Source organism: Chionomys nivalis, chromosome 2 (assembly GCF_950005125.1).
Source record: "Chionomys nivalis chromosome 2, mChiNiv1.1, whole genome shotgun sequence".
NCBI classification, from domain to species: Eukaryota; Metazoa; Chordata; class Mammalia; order Rodentia; family Cricetidae; genus Chionomys; species Chionomys nivalis.
In genome coordinates this window covers 103541364-103560690 of record NC_080087.1, presented here as the reverse complement: position 1 = coordinate 103560690, position 19327 = coordinate 103541364, and the positions used below count along the sequence as shown (strand labels likewise).

Here is a 19327-nt window from a genome sequence, read left to right as displayed (position 1 = left end):
GAGGTGGGAAGGAACAGCGTGAAGCTGCCCGTCCCCTCCAGATGGGACCTTGTGGACACAGGGTGGTAATCACCATCCAATAGTGCTGCAGTGTAGAGGCCGCTGCCCTCTGGGAAGAATCAATAAAGTGCCAGTCACGCCTCTTCTCTGACTGTGTCAAATTGGGTGTGGAAGAGAGAACTGGGGCCCCTCCGCTGCCTGCAGGGCCCCAGTGTGGCTCTTTGAGGAGAGTCGCTTGTTCTGGAGCCTGCACACAGATCCTTTCCCGGGTCTAAGGATACTGCTTTCAGTTTCCAGATGTCACTCAGTCTCCAAACACACTCTCATAATACTGTCTTCAAGTGAACCTACAAGGAACCCCTCTCACAAAAACAAGACACCCGCAAACACGCAGAATCGAAACTCATAACCATGAAGGCCCACATCCTTGGCCCTCCCCACTGAGGCTTCATATGCACCTGAGGGGACCCCTGAGGCCCAGTTCCCTGCTCTGTCTCCTAAACCTCAGTTTTGACTCAGTTGTCCGGCATACTCAGACCTAGAGCACACTCGGCAGCTATACTCAGAGACCCCTCTTACCAAGGCTGGAGGGCACCCCTCTTACCAAGGATGGAGAACCCCCATCTTACCAAGGCTGAAGGGCACCCCTCTTACCAAGACTGAAGAACCCCCCACTTATCAAGGCTGGAGGGCGCCCCTCTTACAAAGACTGAAGAACCCCCCACACTTATCAAGGCTGGAGGGCTCCCCTTTTGCCAAGGCTGGAGAGCCTTCTCTTACCAGGTTGCCAGTAGGTATGCACCCCCTGGCAGAGAATGGTTGGCCTGGCTATGTCTACATCCCTAGTACAACTGGTCACAGTTGTGGGATAGGTTCCTGAGCCAACAGAGCCCTGTGGCTCTGCTGATCAGAAGGGACAGTCTTAAGAGACACAGACACAGTCACAGCAGACTTGTGATCAATGCCACACAGGGGCCTAGAGCAGAGCAAGGAGGGGGTTCTTGGAGAGGATTCAGGAGAGCTCAGGGCCCAGAATGCCCAAGGCCATGTGATCACTTGGAGCCTGGCCTTTGTCTTATCTTGACTTGATCTCCTGAGAGGCAGGCTCACTAAGGTACACAAGTGGTTTGGCTGAGAACGGACCCAGGAATCACCCAGTGGAAGATCCCCTGGCTCTGGTCCCGCAGATCAGCTGTGGCACCCCGTACCACAAACATTCTCTGATGAAAGCCTGCCCAGCATCTTGGACCTTCTGCACACGTGTGCCTGACTGTCCTTGAGTGCATGACCGCACTGTAGAAATTCTGTCTCTTGACCTGCCAGTGATGGACAGACACCTGATTCATTTCCAGTGTGGAGCTTTTATAAACCCAGCTGTCAGGGCCTCCTGATTCAAGGCTTCGTGTGGCTGTGTGTTTTCACTTGTTTTGAGTAAATGACAAGGATCTCAGTTGCAGGCCACCTTGACTAGGAGACACTGTGCCTACCAGCTGCGGTCACTCCACATCCTTGCCCAGGTGACGGGCATCCTTTTGTTCTAGCAACTGTCAAACTAACTGCGTACGAATGTACCCTCCCCTGGAGACTGTGCCACTGGCCACTTGCAAACCTTCTTTAGAGGAGTGTCAGTTCAAATATTTCGTTCAGTATGTGGACTTTCCTCTTTGGGTTGCTGATTTGTAACTTAGTTCCCGTGTGTGTGTGTGTGTGTGTGTGTGTGTGTGTGTGTGTGTGTGTGTGTGGTGGGGTGCACTTGTCTACGCAGGTGCATATGAAGGCCAAAGGTAAACTCTGGAATGTCTTCCACCCGTGTTTCTCCACCTTAATTTTGGGACTGCATCTCTCACTGGACCCAGAACTCACATTTCGGCCCAGCAAACCCATTTCTGCCCCTTCAAAGAATTACAGGTGTGCACAGCTGTACCCAGCTCTTATGTTGCTGCTGGGCATTCAAACTTAGGTCCCCATGCTTGCCTGGTGACAATACTTTACCCACTGAGCTGTCTCCCCAGTTCCATAATAGACTTCAGAAATTGTATCCTTGACCCGGATGTTTGTGTGCCAAGGGTTTCCTTGTGCTGTGGCTCACCTATTTATTTTCCTACTGATGGCTCCAAAGAGTGGGTCTGTTTAATGTTGGCAAAGTCCTATGAGTTTTCTTTCTGTGATCTCAGCTATTTGTATCTTGCTCCAGAGGTCTTCTCTATTTTGAGGCTGTTACAGATATTTCTGTCTTTTCTTTTGGAGTTGCAATGTAGGTCTATCCTTTGTTCCATGGTGTGGACATGGGGCAAAGTGCATTTATCCATAGCAGGGCCCAGTTGTCCCAACGGTACGCTTGTTAAACAAACCTTGCTTTCTCCATTTAGTTGACCCGCCAACTTGGCAAATGTCATCAACTACGTATTTGTGGATTGATTTCTGGTGTCTATTCTACTCTGCCTGCTTTTTTGTTCCTAAGTCAATTGACCTTATCTCAAAATGTGCAGCCACCAGTAAGTCTGAATACGAAGCAATCTCGCAATCTCTCTCTCTCTCTCTCTCTCTCTCTCTCTCTCTCTCTCTCTCCACACCCACCTGCAGAGAATTTTCTTATTCTAAAACCTTTGAGTTTCCACATGAATCTTGGGCTTATTTTGTCTGTTTCTACAGAATAGTTTCCTGGGATTTTGATTAGATAAGGACAGTAGAAATCTTAGAAATACCATAAACTTTGAGTTCATGAGCATTAATTTAGATGACTTTAAATTTCTGTAAGCAATGTTTCAGGTTTTCAATGTAGAGGTCTTGCATATATATCTTTTTGTTAGATTTATTTCTAAGGAGTTTGCTGATATTATAAATGGTATTTATTTTTTTCATTTCCAACTGTTTCTTTTTAATATGGTGTTTTATATTAGTCTTGCATTTACTGACCTTACTAGGGTCATACTTCTAATGACTTCTTTGTATATTTCTTTGGCTTTCCTAAGTAGATAATCAAGTTGTCTCTGAATGATGACATTGATACATCTTTTCAAACATGTACCCTTTTCGCCGGCTTTCTTTCTCACCTTGCTGAGGATCATAAAGCCATTGCAAAAAAAAAAAAAAATGGTTAGGAGAACTTCAGTCTTAGAGAAAGTGTTGAATATTTGAATTTTAAAATTTTTATCTATTTGATGTGTGTGTGTGTGTTCAGTTTATGAATGGTACCAGTAGCAGGTTTTCTGTAGTTCCTGTCTACCTCAGTTTGCTGATTTTGCTGTCCGTGGTGAGCTCACAACATTCCCACCCTTACCTACTGTGCAGGACTTCTTAGGTATTGAGGTTACAATTTAAACAATACTTTCTGTTATTTTCTAATAAAGCCTATCTAGAAATAGAGATATTTTCTTGCTCGCATGTGCTTGGTAGAATTCAACAACCCAGGACTTACGGATGGAAACTTTCCTAAGAGAGAAATTTAAAACTTTTTTCAACACATGTGAGTCCTTCCATACCTCCCTCCTTCCCTTTCTGCCTTTCTCCCTCCTTCTTCCATTTGAGACAGGGTCTCCTTATGTAGCTCGAGTTAGCCTCGAATTTGCACTCTGCTTGCCTCAGCCCCCTGAGAGCTGACTGGATATGGGTTCTTTAGATGTTATCTTCCTCCCGTATCAATTTTGAGAATTGTACTACCCATGGCATGTTAACTTCCATCTCAGCTGCTAAGTGTGCTAGCACGACGTCACTCACAGCGTCCCTTCATGGACTTCCTGTGTCTGTGGATTTGTAGCGATTTTTCTTTCAGCATCCTCTATATGGGTGGCTTATATTTTCTCCTTTTTTTTTTCTGTTCATCAGCCTTGACAGAAATATTGATTTTATCTGTCTTTTCAAAACTGCAGTGTTTGCTTGTGTTGCCTTTTCTCTGTCGTCTGTTCTCTGATCTACTGTACAGTCCTCATTTGATCTCTTGTGGTCTTAATTTATTCATTTAAACTTTTCTACATTCTATTTATTCTCTCTCTCTCTCTCTCTCTCTCTCTCTCTCTCTCTCTCTCTCTCTCCTTCCTCCCTCTCCGTGCCTGTGTATGTGTGTGTGTACATATGCCACGATGTGTTAAGGCCAGAGGACAACTGGCAGGGGTTGGTTTTCTCCTCCTCCCATGGGGGTCCTGGGAATTGAACTCAGGTCACCATGCTTGTCAGTAGAAACTCCTATCTGCCGAGCCATCTCACTGGCACTTCTTTGAAATTTTGGATAAATTCTTGATTGACAGGTAATTCTTGTCCATATCTTGGGGGTCTGTTCCTATCTCCAGGTGCCCACACGTTCCGTGGGTCCTCTGGGGTATGGAGACTGTTTAACTTCAGAATTTCTGGGCTTCCCTGAGGACTTACTTTGGATGCCATCTTCAGTCACCTTCACCCCTGTAATTTCCTTCCATTGCATGTTTCTCATGGGCCTCTCGTCTCTTCAGTTAAGGAATAATTCTTTGTCTTGAAGCTCTGTTTCTGAGGACCGTTCCTCATTGCTGCCTTCCAGGACTCTGAGTACCCAGAGAAGTCGCCAAGGCCAGCATGAGGTGAGGGGGAGCCCAGGTCATCAGGCGTGATGACAGAGATGCACAAGCCGCTGTTCTTGTAACTTATCTGTCCCTCAGCCTGCTTGACTGGCCCCAGATAGACCACATCCATTGTCCTCCAGATCCATCATCTCCCACCTCTGCCAACACACACGAGGCCTGTGGCAGTGGGAATGGGGTCACATGGTGTATCGGGCTCCTTCTGTTGTGTGTGACAATCCCTTGCTCCAGGGTCTCAGCTCCTTGCTGGGGCTTGCCGGGATCCACATATCCCTGACCCTATGGTCCTACCACAGCACAAACTTGCTGTAGAAGCCGCTTGTGTACTGTTCCCACTCAGAAGTGATAATCATCATAGTCACTTAGTTGATGGGTATTTGTAGGTGAGATGCAGAGAGTCTTCAAGATCCAGAGAGGTCACCAAGAACCAAGGCAGGTAGGACAAAGTCCCAGCCTATGCTGGGCCTCTGAGCCCAAGGGTTTTGCCTGTGTGGCTGACCTTGAGAAGGTACAAAGATTCGCCCCGATTGAATTATGGAATGAGGGCATTTTGTAAGCCTGTAGGCATATCCAACCTGTGGCCCACAGACCATGTGAATGGAACCCAGCTCATTTGTAGACCATAATGTCATGTTGAAATGTCAAAAGTTGGACACCTGTGTAAGGCACTGGAGAACTTGCCAGCGAGTCTTCCTGGCCCTGATCTGCATGGTATCATCATAGAACCCTTTTGTAGCGTTTCTTCCTAGGTCTGTCTCGTGCCCAGAGCTGGAGGGTTAGCTTTGGCCAGACCTAGATCTTACACGGTCCTCTTCCAACACACCATTTCTAGACGTCCCTTCTAATGGACCAGAGAGGGTATGCCTCCTGTGCTGATGCCTACAGAGCAAGTTCCAGAGGCCCTGCCATCCTATCCTACCATAGGTCACATGTCTAACACAGCATCTTCCCAATGCTCACTGCAGTCCACCTGGTTCTTACTGGGGTTGTTGAGGTACACTGAAAGGAGTGTTCCATTCTGCTCCTACACCCTTCTGGGGTGTGTTTGGGTAGACTAACTAAAGGGAAGTGGACTAGGGATAGTTTCAATATATTCCCTTGAGGACTGATGAGATTGCTGAGTGGGTGAAGTCCTGAGTTCATCCCTGGACTGACCCATAAGAGCAGGAAAGGGCCAACTCCTCCAAGTTGTTCTCTGACCTTCACACATAAACCATGGAATCATGTGTGTACGCGCGCAGGTGCACGCAGGCGCGCACGCGCGCGCGCACACACACACATTGTTATACACACTGGTATAAACAAAATATATACGCAGAATATAATTCTAAAAGCTTTTACCTGGGTGTGGTGGTGCACACCTTTAATTCCTGCACTCAGGAGATAGAAACAGACATCTCTAAGAGTCTGAGGATAGCCTGGCCTATTCAGAGAGTCCCATGCATTATATATAGTAAGATCATGTCTAAAAAATTGTGTCCTCTTGGCCTTTCCTATGCTCATAGCTCTCATCTCTGTTAAGTGCAGCCACTGTGACTTATACTCATCCCCAAGGAGGTGGCCAGGGTGGGCCTGGGTCGACTTCAGTCCCACTCTGGAGACAACATGGCATTTCCCTTGTGCTGATGATAGCTCAGGCCCTGGTCCCACAACATTCAGAGGCTCTGAGCATTGCTCATTGTATACCTACTCTGACAATGCTATCAGTCCTTGGAGGACACTGGGACACTGGATGACCTGTCCACATATGGGACCTGGGTGCAGTCTGCAGTTCTGAGGTCAAAGAGCAAATGTCATCAAGGGCCAAAGACAGTGGAGAAGAGATGTCTCTGAGCTGGGGCTCCAGGGAAGCTGCTTCAAGCTAATGAGAAGACACGAATCACGGGATTCTGGGAACAGGAGACACTCCTCCAGAGACAGAGCAGTAGGTCAGACCAGTATAGGGGGAAGGGGGCTGTGGAAGTCCCTCTTCTGGCTCCATTTCCTTCTGACCTGGAGAGTAAGGACATCTGTCCAGGGGGACAATCCTTACCTGAGGGTGGAGAAGGTTTGAAATGACGTCATCTTGGCACTCAAGCCTTTCAGCGTCTTAGGAGTCTATATTTGCACCAAGAGATACAGAGAGGGGGGGGGTCCTCTCCACAGGGCACACGGGGGCACGAATGTATTCAACACTGAACACACAGTATTTCAACCCCAGGAGCTGTGTGGAGCAGAGGCAGAGCAAACACCCATTATTGTCTCCTGCCTATATCTGTTCTGATCCATGGGTCTCTGGGAAGCAAACAACCACCCACCTCAGTCCCAGTCTGGAACATGGCAGCTGCCTCAAGACCACAGTGCCAGGTACTTGGAGTCTCACAGCCATCCCTTGCACAGGAGTCCTTAGGGACCAAGTCCCTCCACCAGTCACTCAAAGAAATATCTCTGATTCCCCATTTCCTTCCCACAAGTTCCAGGGAGCTCTGCAGGTTGGTAGAGGCTGGACCTGCCCGCCCAGCTCAGCTGTGGTCACTTCCCATGCTCTTGGCCTTCTGGAAGATGTTCTGCATGGCTGAGATTCTGTCCTTATCCTGGATGTCAAAGACCTGGAACTGCAGTGGGCAGGGACAGAGGGTCACAGGCAGCCAGGCTGCACCTGTCTCAGAATCCTCTCTGACCACCCTACCTATGAGTGTCCACCTGGTCCATCACCCCTGCAGGTGGACCACCCCAGCACCCCTCCTCCAACAGCCCTACCTCACATGATGTATCCCTGACACAGTAATGACCCCTTGCCTGAGGAGGTCCCACTAACGGTGGTTGAAGGCTTTTTCCCTGCACATTCCTGACCAAGAAATGTCAGGCATGCTTTGGAGGCAGTATTCGGACCTGGGTGGATGAGTCCCTGCCTTTGTCGGGGGCCAATGGGCTCCCTAGGTGTAGAAGGGACAGTGGGTAGGCACCCCAAAACAGCAGGCCAGAGAACATAAGGTCCTAAAGGATGTGACTCTCAAAATGCCAAGTCCAGCAATACACAGGAAATTGAACCCAGAAGGTCCAGGCAAAGTCAAAGCCCCAAAGTAGAGAGGGCTCTGGGCATCTTCTGGGTGGTTTAATTCTGTGGAACACGGGCGCAATCTCAGGTACTCTGCCCTTACTTCCAGAGAGCAACCTTCCACCCATGGAGCCTCTCCTGAGGTGGCATTTTATGTCCCATCTAACCCTCCACCATTCAGAGCTCTGGTTTTACCACAGCCATCTTTAAGTTCCTGACCTGGGAGAGAGTGGTCAGGGTTCAAGACCAGGACTCTAAGCCACTCCCCCCATGAAACAGCTGCACCCACCTTATCAAGCAGAAAATCAAAGTAAGCAGTGGTCCAGTAGGTAGGGTCACTGGCAGGGAGTTGCAGGAGTGCTTTGACTCCATTGTCAATGCGTGGCGGACGGCTGTGGCCCAGGTGGGTGACGTGGATGCGTAAGGACTCCTCAGGCTGACTGGCGAAGTGTTCAACGCGTTGGTAGATGACGCCGAGGTCCAGGCCGCTGTCCTGCAGCAAGTTGTGCTCCGGGTACAGGAAGTGGGGCAGGTTCCTGGTAGCCAGGCAGCAGAGCAGCACCACCAGCAGACGGTACACGGCCCCCTGCAGATCCGTCCAGTCCTCGGGTGCTGGGAAGAGCACAGAGGCCCACAGCAGCACGGTCTGCAGGACACAAAGTCAGACCTGTCAAGGGGCGGCTGGACCGGCTCCCCACCACCTGTCTGTCCACTAGCCCTGCACCAGCTCACATCCTCCAACCCTCCTCAACACCTCCAATGCAGAGTCTCTCTGATATCTGCCACCCTAGCAGCTTCTGGGGCTCCCATCACCTTCTCTGCCCCTCCCTCTCTCCTCTGGGCCTCCCTTTTCAGCCTTTGCTGAACTCTGGTCAACTTCAGAACTCCCTCGGGTTATCTGAGGCTTCCTCCATGCCCCTCCACTGATCTTTGTAGACCAGCCCTAAGGGCATTAGAAGTCCTCCTCCTCTCCTCTCCCTCCTCCTCCTCCTCCTCCTCCTTTCTGCTCCAAGGCCCTTACTAGATTGCCACCCCCATTACCCAACCGCATATCTGTGTCCTCAGACCATCTTCCTCCTCATCTCTCAGTTCATCTAGGATCCTCTGTGTATCAGACCCCAATGGCCAATGGAAACCGGATCCCCACCTCGGGCAGAGGCCTGAGACAGCAGACTGACTGCCCAGAGCCAGTATCTGACAACATGGACCAAGCAGAGGGTCCTCTCCATTGTGAACACACACCCTGGGAGGATCCCAAGACTTCAGAGCTCTACCTACTTGCCTCTCACTGCCCCAGGGGCCAGGGGTGATGGAACCCCTGTTCTTCATCCAGAGCAGGATGTAGATGTGACGTGACTGTCCTGCCCCAGGGAGCATAGGAAGGGAGCCAGTGCTCCCATGGGTTCCCAGTTGGCGCCAGTCCATAGGGGAATCTGACGAGAGGACTCATGCCAGGGAGAGGTCCACCGCTGTGTGGCCCGAGTCATGTTTCCGATTGCAAGTCCTCCCAAGACACCTGTCTAGGAACGGCCAAGGCCAGCATGGTGCCAGCATCATGGCACCACTCTACAGCCATGCCTACGAGACCTCGTGGGCTGTGGTCTCTTCCTCAGGTGAACCTGGAATCCTCGCAGTACCTGAGACTGCTCATCACGGGTGCTGGTGTGAGGGACACACCCAGGGGGTCCCTGCCCTCTATCGTCTAGTCACAGATGTGAGTGACGGAGCAAGGCAGATGGTGAGCTACCATGCCTACCTTCAAGTGGTCAAAAGTTAGGCCGGGGCTCTGGCTGCCACCTCGCCAGCTCTCTAGGTTCACCCGGTCGAGGATGGAGAGGCTGTCCAGGCGGTGACCAGGGAAGGAGCCTAGTGCACCAAGCAGGCGGCTGAGCAGGTAGCCGGTGGAGATCCTGAAAGCCAGACCCACCTGTCAGGTCTGGGGTTCACAGTACCCAACACCCTGTGTACCACCCAAAAGAAAAAGCAGGTGGTGGCTGCTCCCCAATACTAGAACTTCGTGAGTCCCATAGGGGGGGTCATACCCTTACTGTGGCCATCCTGGGGTTCCATGACCTATGTCTCTCTTAGCAGCTGATTCCGTTTGCTAGCTTGAACATCTGGGGTTCAGACTCCCCATCAAAGATTGCAGGGATTATGGGAGACCTCAGCCAGTCTACCCTTTATTTAGACTGGGATTTGGTGGAGCTCCAGGCTGGCAGGGGGTGTGGGCTCCACTCTAGGGTGTATTAGGGAAACCAAAGTCCCCTTGTCTGCCATGGGAGCCAGAGGGTGGAGGGTCTTCATCTAGGACCCTTAGCACAGGGCCCAGCACATCACAAGCACTTCTGTGCTTGCTGAACCAGCATTGGGTAGGACCTCCACGCCCTGTGAATCTCAGTTCTAAAGGGTGGGCAGAGGTGGGGCAACAGGAAGGCCATATTCTTCTTGGCCCCACCCTTCACCTGCCTTGGTGGGCTGGTGCTTACTCAGTATGCTTGGCACAGGCCCTGTTCTGCATGAATGGGTCAGCAAGGGTGCAGGGTATGGGGCCCACAGAGCTCTGCAAAAGCTTCAGAATGTCACAGCAGCTTATAAATGTCATTTATAAGAAGCAACTCAGTTCCAAGATGGCAGCACCTTGGGCATGTGAGTGTTTTTCAAGTCCCCCAGCAGAATCACTATGGTCTTGTAGGTGGGTGCCAGTGATGTCAGTCTTGGATGGGTCCCAGGCCCTGAGTCCTGGTGGCTGAGCTTCTGTCCCCTTCACCTTCTCACAGATACTGACTTGGTAGCAAGTAGCCCTCACTGAACTCACAGGCTTCAGGGGACTCAAAGAAGTCAGGGGTGGAGATAAGGGCTGGCACACGAAAGGAAACATCTGTAACTAAACATCTCAAGTGGAGGAAGATTCTGGGAAGGGCTCTGTAAATCTGGCAATGCCACCCCAAGTGAAAGTTATTAGCAAGCTCAAGTTACTTTTATCAGTGTGAGCATCCTTGCTGTATGGATGTTCTCATGTATTGGCATCCTCACTGTGTGAGCATCCTTGCTATGTGAACATCCTTTCTGTGTGAGCATCCTTCCTGTGTGAGGACCTTAGACAACCTCTCTGCTAGAGTTTAGCTGGCTATTGGTGAAAGACCCCCTAAAACACCACCTTCCACATTGGATATCTCATCATGGTTTTATGCTATTGGTCACCTTCTTTGAAGAAGATGGCCCAGCCATGTCCTCCCCAAAGCTCCCTGTGAGTCATTAAACACTAGAACTGCCCCAGAGATTCTAGAAACCTCAGCATGATACAGATGTCCACAGGGCAGAAACAGGCAAGAATCCCTCAGATCTTCCTGCATGAGGTGTTTCTCCCTTCCCTCAGGTCCAGAGTGGCATTTACCTCCAGTGCTGGGCATTAGCTGGCACCAGGTCCACCCCGTGGCTGGCAATTCTTCTCAAGATGCCCTCGGGGAATCCAGGCTTCAACTGGACCCGCTCCAAGGCAGGCACCCTATGCTTCTTCCTCACCACAGGCACAACGTTGAAGCGGATCTTCCTCCAGCCGCTGGACACCAGCAGGGACAGGTGCAGCTGCCCTTCCTTCAGGTTAGCAGCATTCAGGGAACCTGCAACAACCTGCCATCAATCTAGCTCCCCTCTTCTGGGCCTAACCCTGCTTTGGTCTGGGACACCCTCCCTGCTGTCATGACTGCCCTTCCCGGTATCTGCGGCTCCTCTACCTGCCCATAGGAACCATTGCACAACCCTACGCATGAAGCAATGCCAGCTGAGCTACATCATAGCATCCTTCATAACAACACCTTCCCTCATGAGCCTTCTGTCTGCTAGGCCCCTCCCTCAGTCTTGTTGCCTGAGCCTGCTTCCCACACCTCCTGGACCTGTGGGATCTGCCCCTTGTCTGTTCCACCTCTGCTCAAGTCAGCTCCATTCAGTGTCCAGGCTGGAGCCAGGAGAGAGACTAAGTCCCAAGGAGAAGCACTGAACATGTATGGTGCTTAAAGCTGGAGTGTGAGGAGCTGGGCTGGTGGAGTTCCCCTGCCTCCCTGGGCAGCTCAGAGCCTGCAGCTCTTTTGGCGGATCGCTGTGATAAAGACATCTCATTGCTTCATTCCGAACCTTTCCAGTCTTTAAGGAAAGTCAACAGGGTGCTCTTGGGCCTAGCATCCCATTCCAGGGACTCTGTACCCCCTAGACACTGATAACTCCAAAGGACAGCCTTTAGCTACAGTGTCACCTGCAGTGTCTGAAGACTCATATCCCTGCTCCAGCCAGCTGTGGCCAGGGAGAACAGACATGATAGCCCAGCTCACCTGAGTAATAACAAAGCTAGGGGGATCAATCCCAGGCTGGACCTCTGCTGAGGAGCTGGTGGGTTTGTGCCCATCGCGTCCCCTACACCGAGAGCCTCCCTAACAGCTCAGGTCAGAGCCACCAATGCATGCATGCATGTACGCATGCTGGTCCTCCTACCAGACAGGTGGGACTGGGCAGCAAAGAACAGGAAAAGCTTAGGATCAGATTCGTGGGAGAGAACTGCCCATGTTGGGAAAGGCCCTGGTATCCTGAGAGGAAGTACTAGGTGACCCCATTTCCAGGCTGCCATGACCCAGAAATCCAGGCTAAGCCTGAACATTCTGTATGATGAGGTCTGTATCTACTTAACACTCCAGGAATTGGTTACCTCCATTACCTGGTGAATAACACATTATGGCCGAGAGGCTTCTGTCTCCTCTCCCTACTGAGACCTCACCCAGAGCTCATGTCCCTATCATGAACCCCTAGGCCCCTAAGAGGGAACATTCAGGAGTGACAGGGCTGGATGCTGGTGTATCCAGGAGCCTTCTACTTCAGTGTTCCCTTTCTTTCAAAACAAGTCAGCAACAGAGATAGTGAGGGGGAAAACAAAGACGCCCACATCATCACACAGGCTCAGGGTGGAACCATTTCCCTCCTACCCCCGCGCTATCTGTCTATGTCCATTGAGGGACCTGGGTCAGAAGCCAGAACAGCCAGTCGTCTGGGAGCTGGGTGTGCTCAAAACAGAATCCCCAACCCAAGCCTTGTAACAGAGCCTTCATTGCAAGGAAAGAGCTGGGCCTTGCTGTGTATCCCTTCAGCTCCCATGATCTGCAGAATAACTCTAAGGCAACCTCTGGAATCCTCCATTCTGCATGAGCCTCAGTTTCCCCGCGAAGGGGGAGGGGACCCTCTTGGCTCAGCATTTAAATGTCTCCTTGTCTTCCTCTAGTCACACATTTTATTTGTGAAATGGCAACCTGGAAGACAGCCAGCCACACCTGTTCTCAGCAGGCTACCTCTAAGCCAGGCCTGGCTGGTCTCACCGGTTCCAGGGAGTGAATAGCTGAACCCTGTCACCAGCAATAGCTTCCCTTTTAAGGTATGTGTTGGAAGCAATGCCTGGAATGTCCCCATGGGCCCAGCTCAACCACAGCAGCATAGGCTATGGGGTCTCTTTTCTGGTTATGCATGCGGGGCCTAGAGGTTTGCACTGTCCTTGATGGGCCATAACTTGGAAATCTCCTAGTTACCCCATAGGTCTGTGTCTCAGCAAAACAGTGGGGCCTGCAGAAGCCAGGGCCAGCTAGCAGTGGCAATGACTGTGTTAGGTCAAGCAAAAAGGCAGGAATGGTCCTGCTGAATTAGAGGGTTCAAGAGATGACCACGTAAGATGCCCAAGGAGCTGCAAAACACCAGATGCTTAATAACGGTCTCTGGCCACCCGAAGGTCAGTCTGCTCCAGGACACCTGGCCTAGCAGGTCTGGGAGGGACTGCCCACAGAAACTGACCCCTGGTGTTGGAAGCCTAAGAGCCCAAGGGCTTTCTGAATCCTGCAGCCCAGACTGAAACCTAGGTGCCCAGCTGTGGGCTCTGCTAGACACCTTTTCCCAGGGTCCTAGGAAGGAACAGCAGTCCACTGCCTCAGGCTCCACTATCCCTAGACATGCAGCCAGGCTGAGACTCCACACACTAGGGATCTCAGGCATGTTACTGCCCTCTGGGGAGGCAACTACCCATTCGCTGACGACACAGTATAAATACCAGGAAGTTGACTTGAGAAGACAAACGTATGAGAAAATAGCAACTGCCACCATCATGTGTCTGTCTCCTCCCAAGAAAAACAGGACATTCTCTTTTGGCCTCCAATGCCCTATCAACCTGACTTCCTATACCTGAACTCAAGAGGACGAGTGTCTTCACTTAGGGTCCCCAATCTTCTTACTTGTCACAAGCTGCACCTACTATTGAAGTCACCTTTGTGTAAAGAGACTGGCTACTTCTGGTCATGCTGAGACCTACCTGAAGCGCCAATACCCCAGATTATATAAACAAGATATCCCACAAGAGATTGAGGCTGGGTTCCTGCCATATTTAAAAATACCCATTCTGGATCTTAATGTACGAAGTTAGCATCTCAGTCATAAATTGGAGCAGGCATGCACACATGCCTGTATATATAGAGGCACACATTCACACATATACATTCACATGTGTACTCATGTCTGTTCACACCCCCACATTCTCATATACGTGCACACTAGCATGTGTCTGCATCCTGACTCACGTACAGTCTGAGCGATTGTGACCGAGGCTGAAGTGGGGACAGGCATTAAGTATCACCACCACAGACTGTAACAGGTAGCAGACTGAATTCCTAAAACCTTGCCAGAGACCCTGTGTGGCAAGCTAGCCAGCAAAACCACAGCTTGCCCTAAACTCTCAGACATTAATAAAGTGACATTCGTTAAAATATCTTCCCCAAAGCACCATGCAGAAACAGGTCACATGTGATTCACAACCTGTTTTCTCAGGGATGCTGGGGGTTCAGGGGCCAGAGCAAGTCTCCTGGCTCACGGGGCCCCCAACACACAATACCATCTCACACTGTACTCATATGCACAGGGAATACACACACACACAAACACACACACACGGGCCCCCAACACACAATGAAACTCACACTGTACTCATATGCACAGCGAATACACACACACACACCACATACACACACACACACACACAGAGGAACCTGTATGCAGCGCCCATGGGCCAATCCATACCCTGAGCCCTCCAACACAGTGGTCACACACATACATGCACACACATATTGCACATATGTGCAGAGTACCTCCCCACTCCCCACCCCGTTACCTGGTGGGACGAGGTTGTGATGCTTGCAGTGTACAATAGCAGCCACCAGAAGATCTTTAAGGACACACAATACTTTACTGGGTACAATGTGGCCACAGCACTTGTCTCTGCTCTCTGAGGAGATGCTAAAGACATCATCAGTCATCCATGGCTCCAGGCCAGATGCTTCCTTGAGGACACCCAGGCGACAGATTGCAGGGCCATCCCCTGGCTCAGTGGCTTCTGACTCCTCAACCAGGAGAACCTCGGCATCCACCCCCAGGGGCACCGCCACATCCAGCGGGTCCTCTGAGGAGCGCAGCGCAAACTGGAAGGCCTCCAGGTCTCGAGAATAGTCGACGAGGAAGCGGGGGTCCAAGGCATGGACACGCTCCAGCACGGTGAGCAGGATGTTCTCCGCTCTCTGGTAGTCCTGGACACGGGGTGACTCCCGGGACTGGATGGCCAACAGGTAGTGATGCCACAGGGGCACCTGCTCGGTCATGTCTGGAGCAAAGACACAGGGGGCAGGCATCCCTGAGCAGTAGGCAGCAGGGCCTAGGGGCCCTTGGGGACGACTCTTCAGCTGGTGCGGGACTGGCGAGGAGGAAGCGAGGAGGAGGAAGCGAGGAGGAAGCGGTACCTGCCCAGGTGAGGCGAAGGTCTGCAGGTAGGGCTCAGCTCTCCACAGGCAGAGTTCCAGAGGGGCAGGCGCCGCGCAGCAGGTTAAATAGCTGAACCAAGGCCAAGGCCTTTGAAGTGGGGTGAGTCAGTACCTAATAATTAAAAGTATCACAGGGGGCTGTCCCGGGAGGCGGAGGCCCAATTGCTTACTACTCTCCTCCCTCCCTACTCCCTCCTGAACCTTAGGTTCAAAACACAGTGGCCTAACCTGGAGGAGGGCAGGTGTATCTCATGCTTCACACCCCCCCCCCCCGCCCGACTCTGTACTCTGTATGGGTCCTCTCCTCTCTAAGGCGGCTGGGCTGCGAGAGGAGCAAGACTTGGGCCTGACCTGGGTAGTACCTCCTAAGCATTCCCCAGATACCAGTGTAAATCATCCCTTCTCCATTTGTCATCCATATAATTGGCCAGCTCGGCCCCTCAGGGTGCCTGTCTCATCCCTCCAGCCTCCCTCTGAGAAGAGTTAACACTCACCTGGCCAGGAGCTGCTGCCTTCTAGAAGAGAAGCGGCCTCTGACTCCACCTCATGGCTGGAAAGTCTTACCCTACGAGCCACCTGCCAGCGCCCTGCCCACCGTCTCCTCCCTGCTCAATGTCATGCAAGTCCAGACAGGCAGGAGGGAGCCACCCCTAGCGACCCTTGGCCCTTAGAGGAGCTCCAGTTGTACAGGTAGCAGCTCAGCTTCTAGTCTGCAAACAGACAACAAGGCGACAGCCCCATGGGTGTCACAGAGATTCCATCTCTGCAGCCACACCACACATGACCTCTGACCCCAGCCATCTGCACTAAGTCAGAGTTACCAGATGATAGGATAGGAAAACCACCCTTCTTGGAGTGGCTGCTCAGAGCCTCTGAGGGGCTCCGACCTGTGAGCAGGCCTCTGTGAGCCTCCATGACAGAAACAGGCTTCCCTGCAGCCTAGTGCAGCTCTGGCTGCTGGGCTGCCCAGCATACAGCTCACCAAGGCTATGCAGGTTTCAAAGTGCTGCCTCTGCCCTTCACACTGCTTGCTCTGCCCCACCCAGTACCCCCACTGCACCGTAGTCTGTGAGAGGTAGGCCCTGCAGCCCTAGATAGTCCAGCTGTGACGCACCAGGCCAGACAGTTTCTTCCTTGCTGAGACCCTGGGCTTTTTTCCACACAACCTCACAGAAGTCCCTTCAAGCCACCTAGGAGACCGGACCACCCCCAAGCAAGGGGTGCTGCCTAAGCTTCTCACCCTCTATGCTGACCCCCCACCCCCCCGCGAACCGATAGTGAAAGCTCCCCATGACTGGGGCGATGTCATTGTCATTCTCCTCCGTGTGCTCCCTCTCCATCTGGTCTTGATATCGAATGGTCAGCCCCGCAAGGGGTGGCCAGGGAAGAAGAGCGTGACCTGGGCTCTGCTTGGATGTCTTAAAGACATCACAAGCAGGCAGTGGAGAGAGGAAGGTGGGGATGGTGGCTGTGTTTGACTTTGAAGGGACCTACAGGAAGGGCCCAAGTCTAGCACCCTGCAGACCCCGGAGCGACGATATGTAAAATAGGGGAGATGGAGGAGACAGGGAAGCCAGATGGTCAGTGTAGCTGTCGGAGCCCATGGGTTTCACAAGACCTTGGTGATGGGGCCAATCACAAACGTTATCGATTCACCTTCTCAGTGTAGCACAGGGACAACCACACTGATTCAGTGCCTCGGGAATTCCCAAGTGTTCTGGCAGGGAGGGGACACTCCAGTCTAAAGCATAGAAGTATGGAAGCATAGAATAAATTTCAGTATAAGGTGCGGACGCCACATGGCCTCAACATTTCACACACGGCCCCACGGCTGTAGACTCTGCATGGATATTGCCCAGAGCCATTGTGAGTCCCCTGGGCTACCAGGTCTCCCTAGTAGACCTGGCTTCCTGGGCACAGAACCTGGAAGCCCTGGGTCAGGGTAAAAATGGCTGAGCTCCCTCAGAGGACTCCAGAAAGCATTGTAGGTTCTTCTGGATCTAGCTACAGCTGCCTCCGTGGCATCAAGCTGCCTCTGCCCCGTCCTCTAGAGCTCCTACCTCATGTTCCTTTGCCTTCAGTCTGTCTCTTATGAGGAATAGTGAGGTGGCATTCAAGGCCACCAAATAAAGTCCCCAGTCCTCATGATCTCCTCGTGAGGGCCACACAGGCTCTGTCACTGCAAGTGACCAGTTGTCAGGTTGCCACAGTGGTCTGGAAAAGTCTGGGCTTTCCTAGCCTTGATCTCCACCCAACCTCACAGAAGTCTCCTAAAGTCACTCAGGGAAACTCAGCCACCCCTGAGCAAGGTCTGCCTAAGGTCTTTGTCATCTGGCTGCCCCTCCCCTCCTGTGACCTGAAGACACATACCACCATACCGGGACTCAACCACCTGGCTTCTGCATTTACAGCCTCTCCACCAGTCCTACATGGCCACATCAACTTCCCAGACCACCACTTCTACTCTCTACTAAGCAGCTCTGTGCCAACCTCCAGGATTTGCAGCAATGACCAAAGGGAAGCCCATGAGAAGGCAGGCACCGCCTGGTACCCTAAGAAAGGCCACTGAGGTCCACTGGCGTTCGTGGTAGATTCTGGGATGGACTCCTCCCCTCTCTTGTGAGCTGTGCTGGTTCTCTCTGGAACTCTGTGGTCTGAGAGGATCCCTATGCCCAGAGTGCCTGTTACCTGTTAAAGTTCAGCCGTGGACACAGAAAGTCAGGTTCCCCAGCGCATGCGTCTGGGCTTAGAGTCTTTAACCAAGAATGGGAGGTCACAAGATATGTGCTCCCAGCTGCCTCCACACTCTGAGAGTGCCCAGTAGATTCTTGACTACCCAGAGACCCTTGACACAAGCTCTCTCCTGGGGAAGCAAGTGACCACAACGAGATGGGTAGTTCAGGATCTCAGATGGAACAGCGGGATTCACCATGCTGAACAAACTCTCACAGGCTATACCCATTGCCTGCTACATGGCATCATGGTCTAAGTCCGGCATGGATGACTGATACTGCATACAGCACCCAGCTAAGTCGGGATTTCTGAGGTTCACGCTGGACATGCGAGAAGGTCATAAGCATTCCTTGTTATGGAATGGTGAGAGACCTGCGTTTTATTTGCTCAGTCTGCCCCCACCCCATGAGGTGGAGCATGTGTGTGCCCACTGAGAAGGATCAGACAAGAGAGACGACTATCTACAACTTAGTGACCTAACGCTCACAGCAGCTGAAGTCATTGTTGGCTCACACGCCAGTCCCACAGCCCACCTAAGGGTGCTTATGAGAATGCCACAGTCATCATCTGTGGGATAAGCAAGTATCGGAGGCAAACACACTTCAGGAAAAGCAGAAGCCGGGGACAAAGAGCTGGGAATGGTCTGGAGGATGACGGAGTCAATAGGGTGAGCTCCAGCATGAAGCAGGCCCGGGAAACCCTAGCCACCCAGCTAAGAACAGAGCTGAGCAGGGTCCATTGTGTCTGTCACCAAGCTGGATCTCAGGAGAAGACAGATGTCCACAGTCATATCAGGACAGTGGTTCTCAACCTCCTGATGCCATGACCCTTTAATATAATGCCTCATGTTGTGGTGACCCCCTAACCATAAAATTATTTTTGCTGCTGCTTCATAACTGTAATTTTGCTACTGTTAGGAATCATAATGTCAGTATCTGATATGCAGGCTATCTGATACGGGACTCCTGTGAAAGGGTCATTTGACCCCCCAAGGGGTCATGACCCACAGATTCAGAACCACTGTCCTAGGAGGTAAGGGAGGAACTACGGGGAAAATCAGTCTGCTAGATGTCTTCAAGACTGGGTTTGCTCAACTGACATCCTGGAGCTGACCCGCTGTCGTTTGCTGGTACTGGAGTGATGGGATCCAAGCTTAAAGCTGGCCGACCAGGACCAAG

The 19327-nt window shown here is 51.8% G+C and overlaps 1 protein-coding gene across 2 annotated transcripts; it reads right to left on the bottom strand.

Moving 5' to 3' along the window:
- Positions 1 to 6817: 6817 nt before the first annotated feature.
- Positions 6818 to 15427, bottom strand: Mab21l4 (mab-21 like 4). 2 transcript variants are annotated; one of them, XM_057762667.1, is made up of 6 exons: positions 15396 to 15427; positions 14774 to 15259; positions 10982 to 11207; positions 9344 to 9497; positions 7877 to 8233; positions 6818 to 7144 (listed from the first exon to the last, which is right to left on the bottom strand). In XM_057762667.1, exons 2-6 carry the CDS (start codon positions 15255 to 15257, stop codon positions 7052 to 7054), a joined length of 1314 nt encoding a protein of 437 aa, XP_057618650.1. In that variant the 5' UTR covers positions 15258 to 15259; positions 15396 to 15427; the 3' UTR covers positions 6818 to 7051. The 2 variants fall into 2 exon arrangements, with proteins under 2 accessions (XP_057618650.1, XP_057618648.1); XM_057762665.1 differs by having other exon boundaries at positions 14774 to 15415.
- Between the last annotated feature and the right edge of the window lie 3900 nt (positions 15428 to 19327).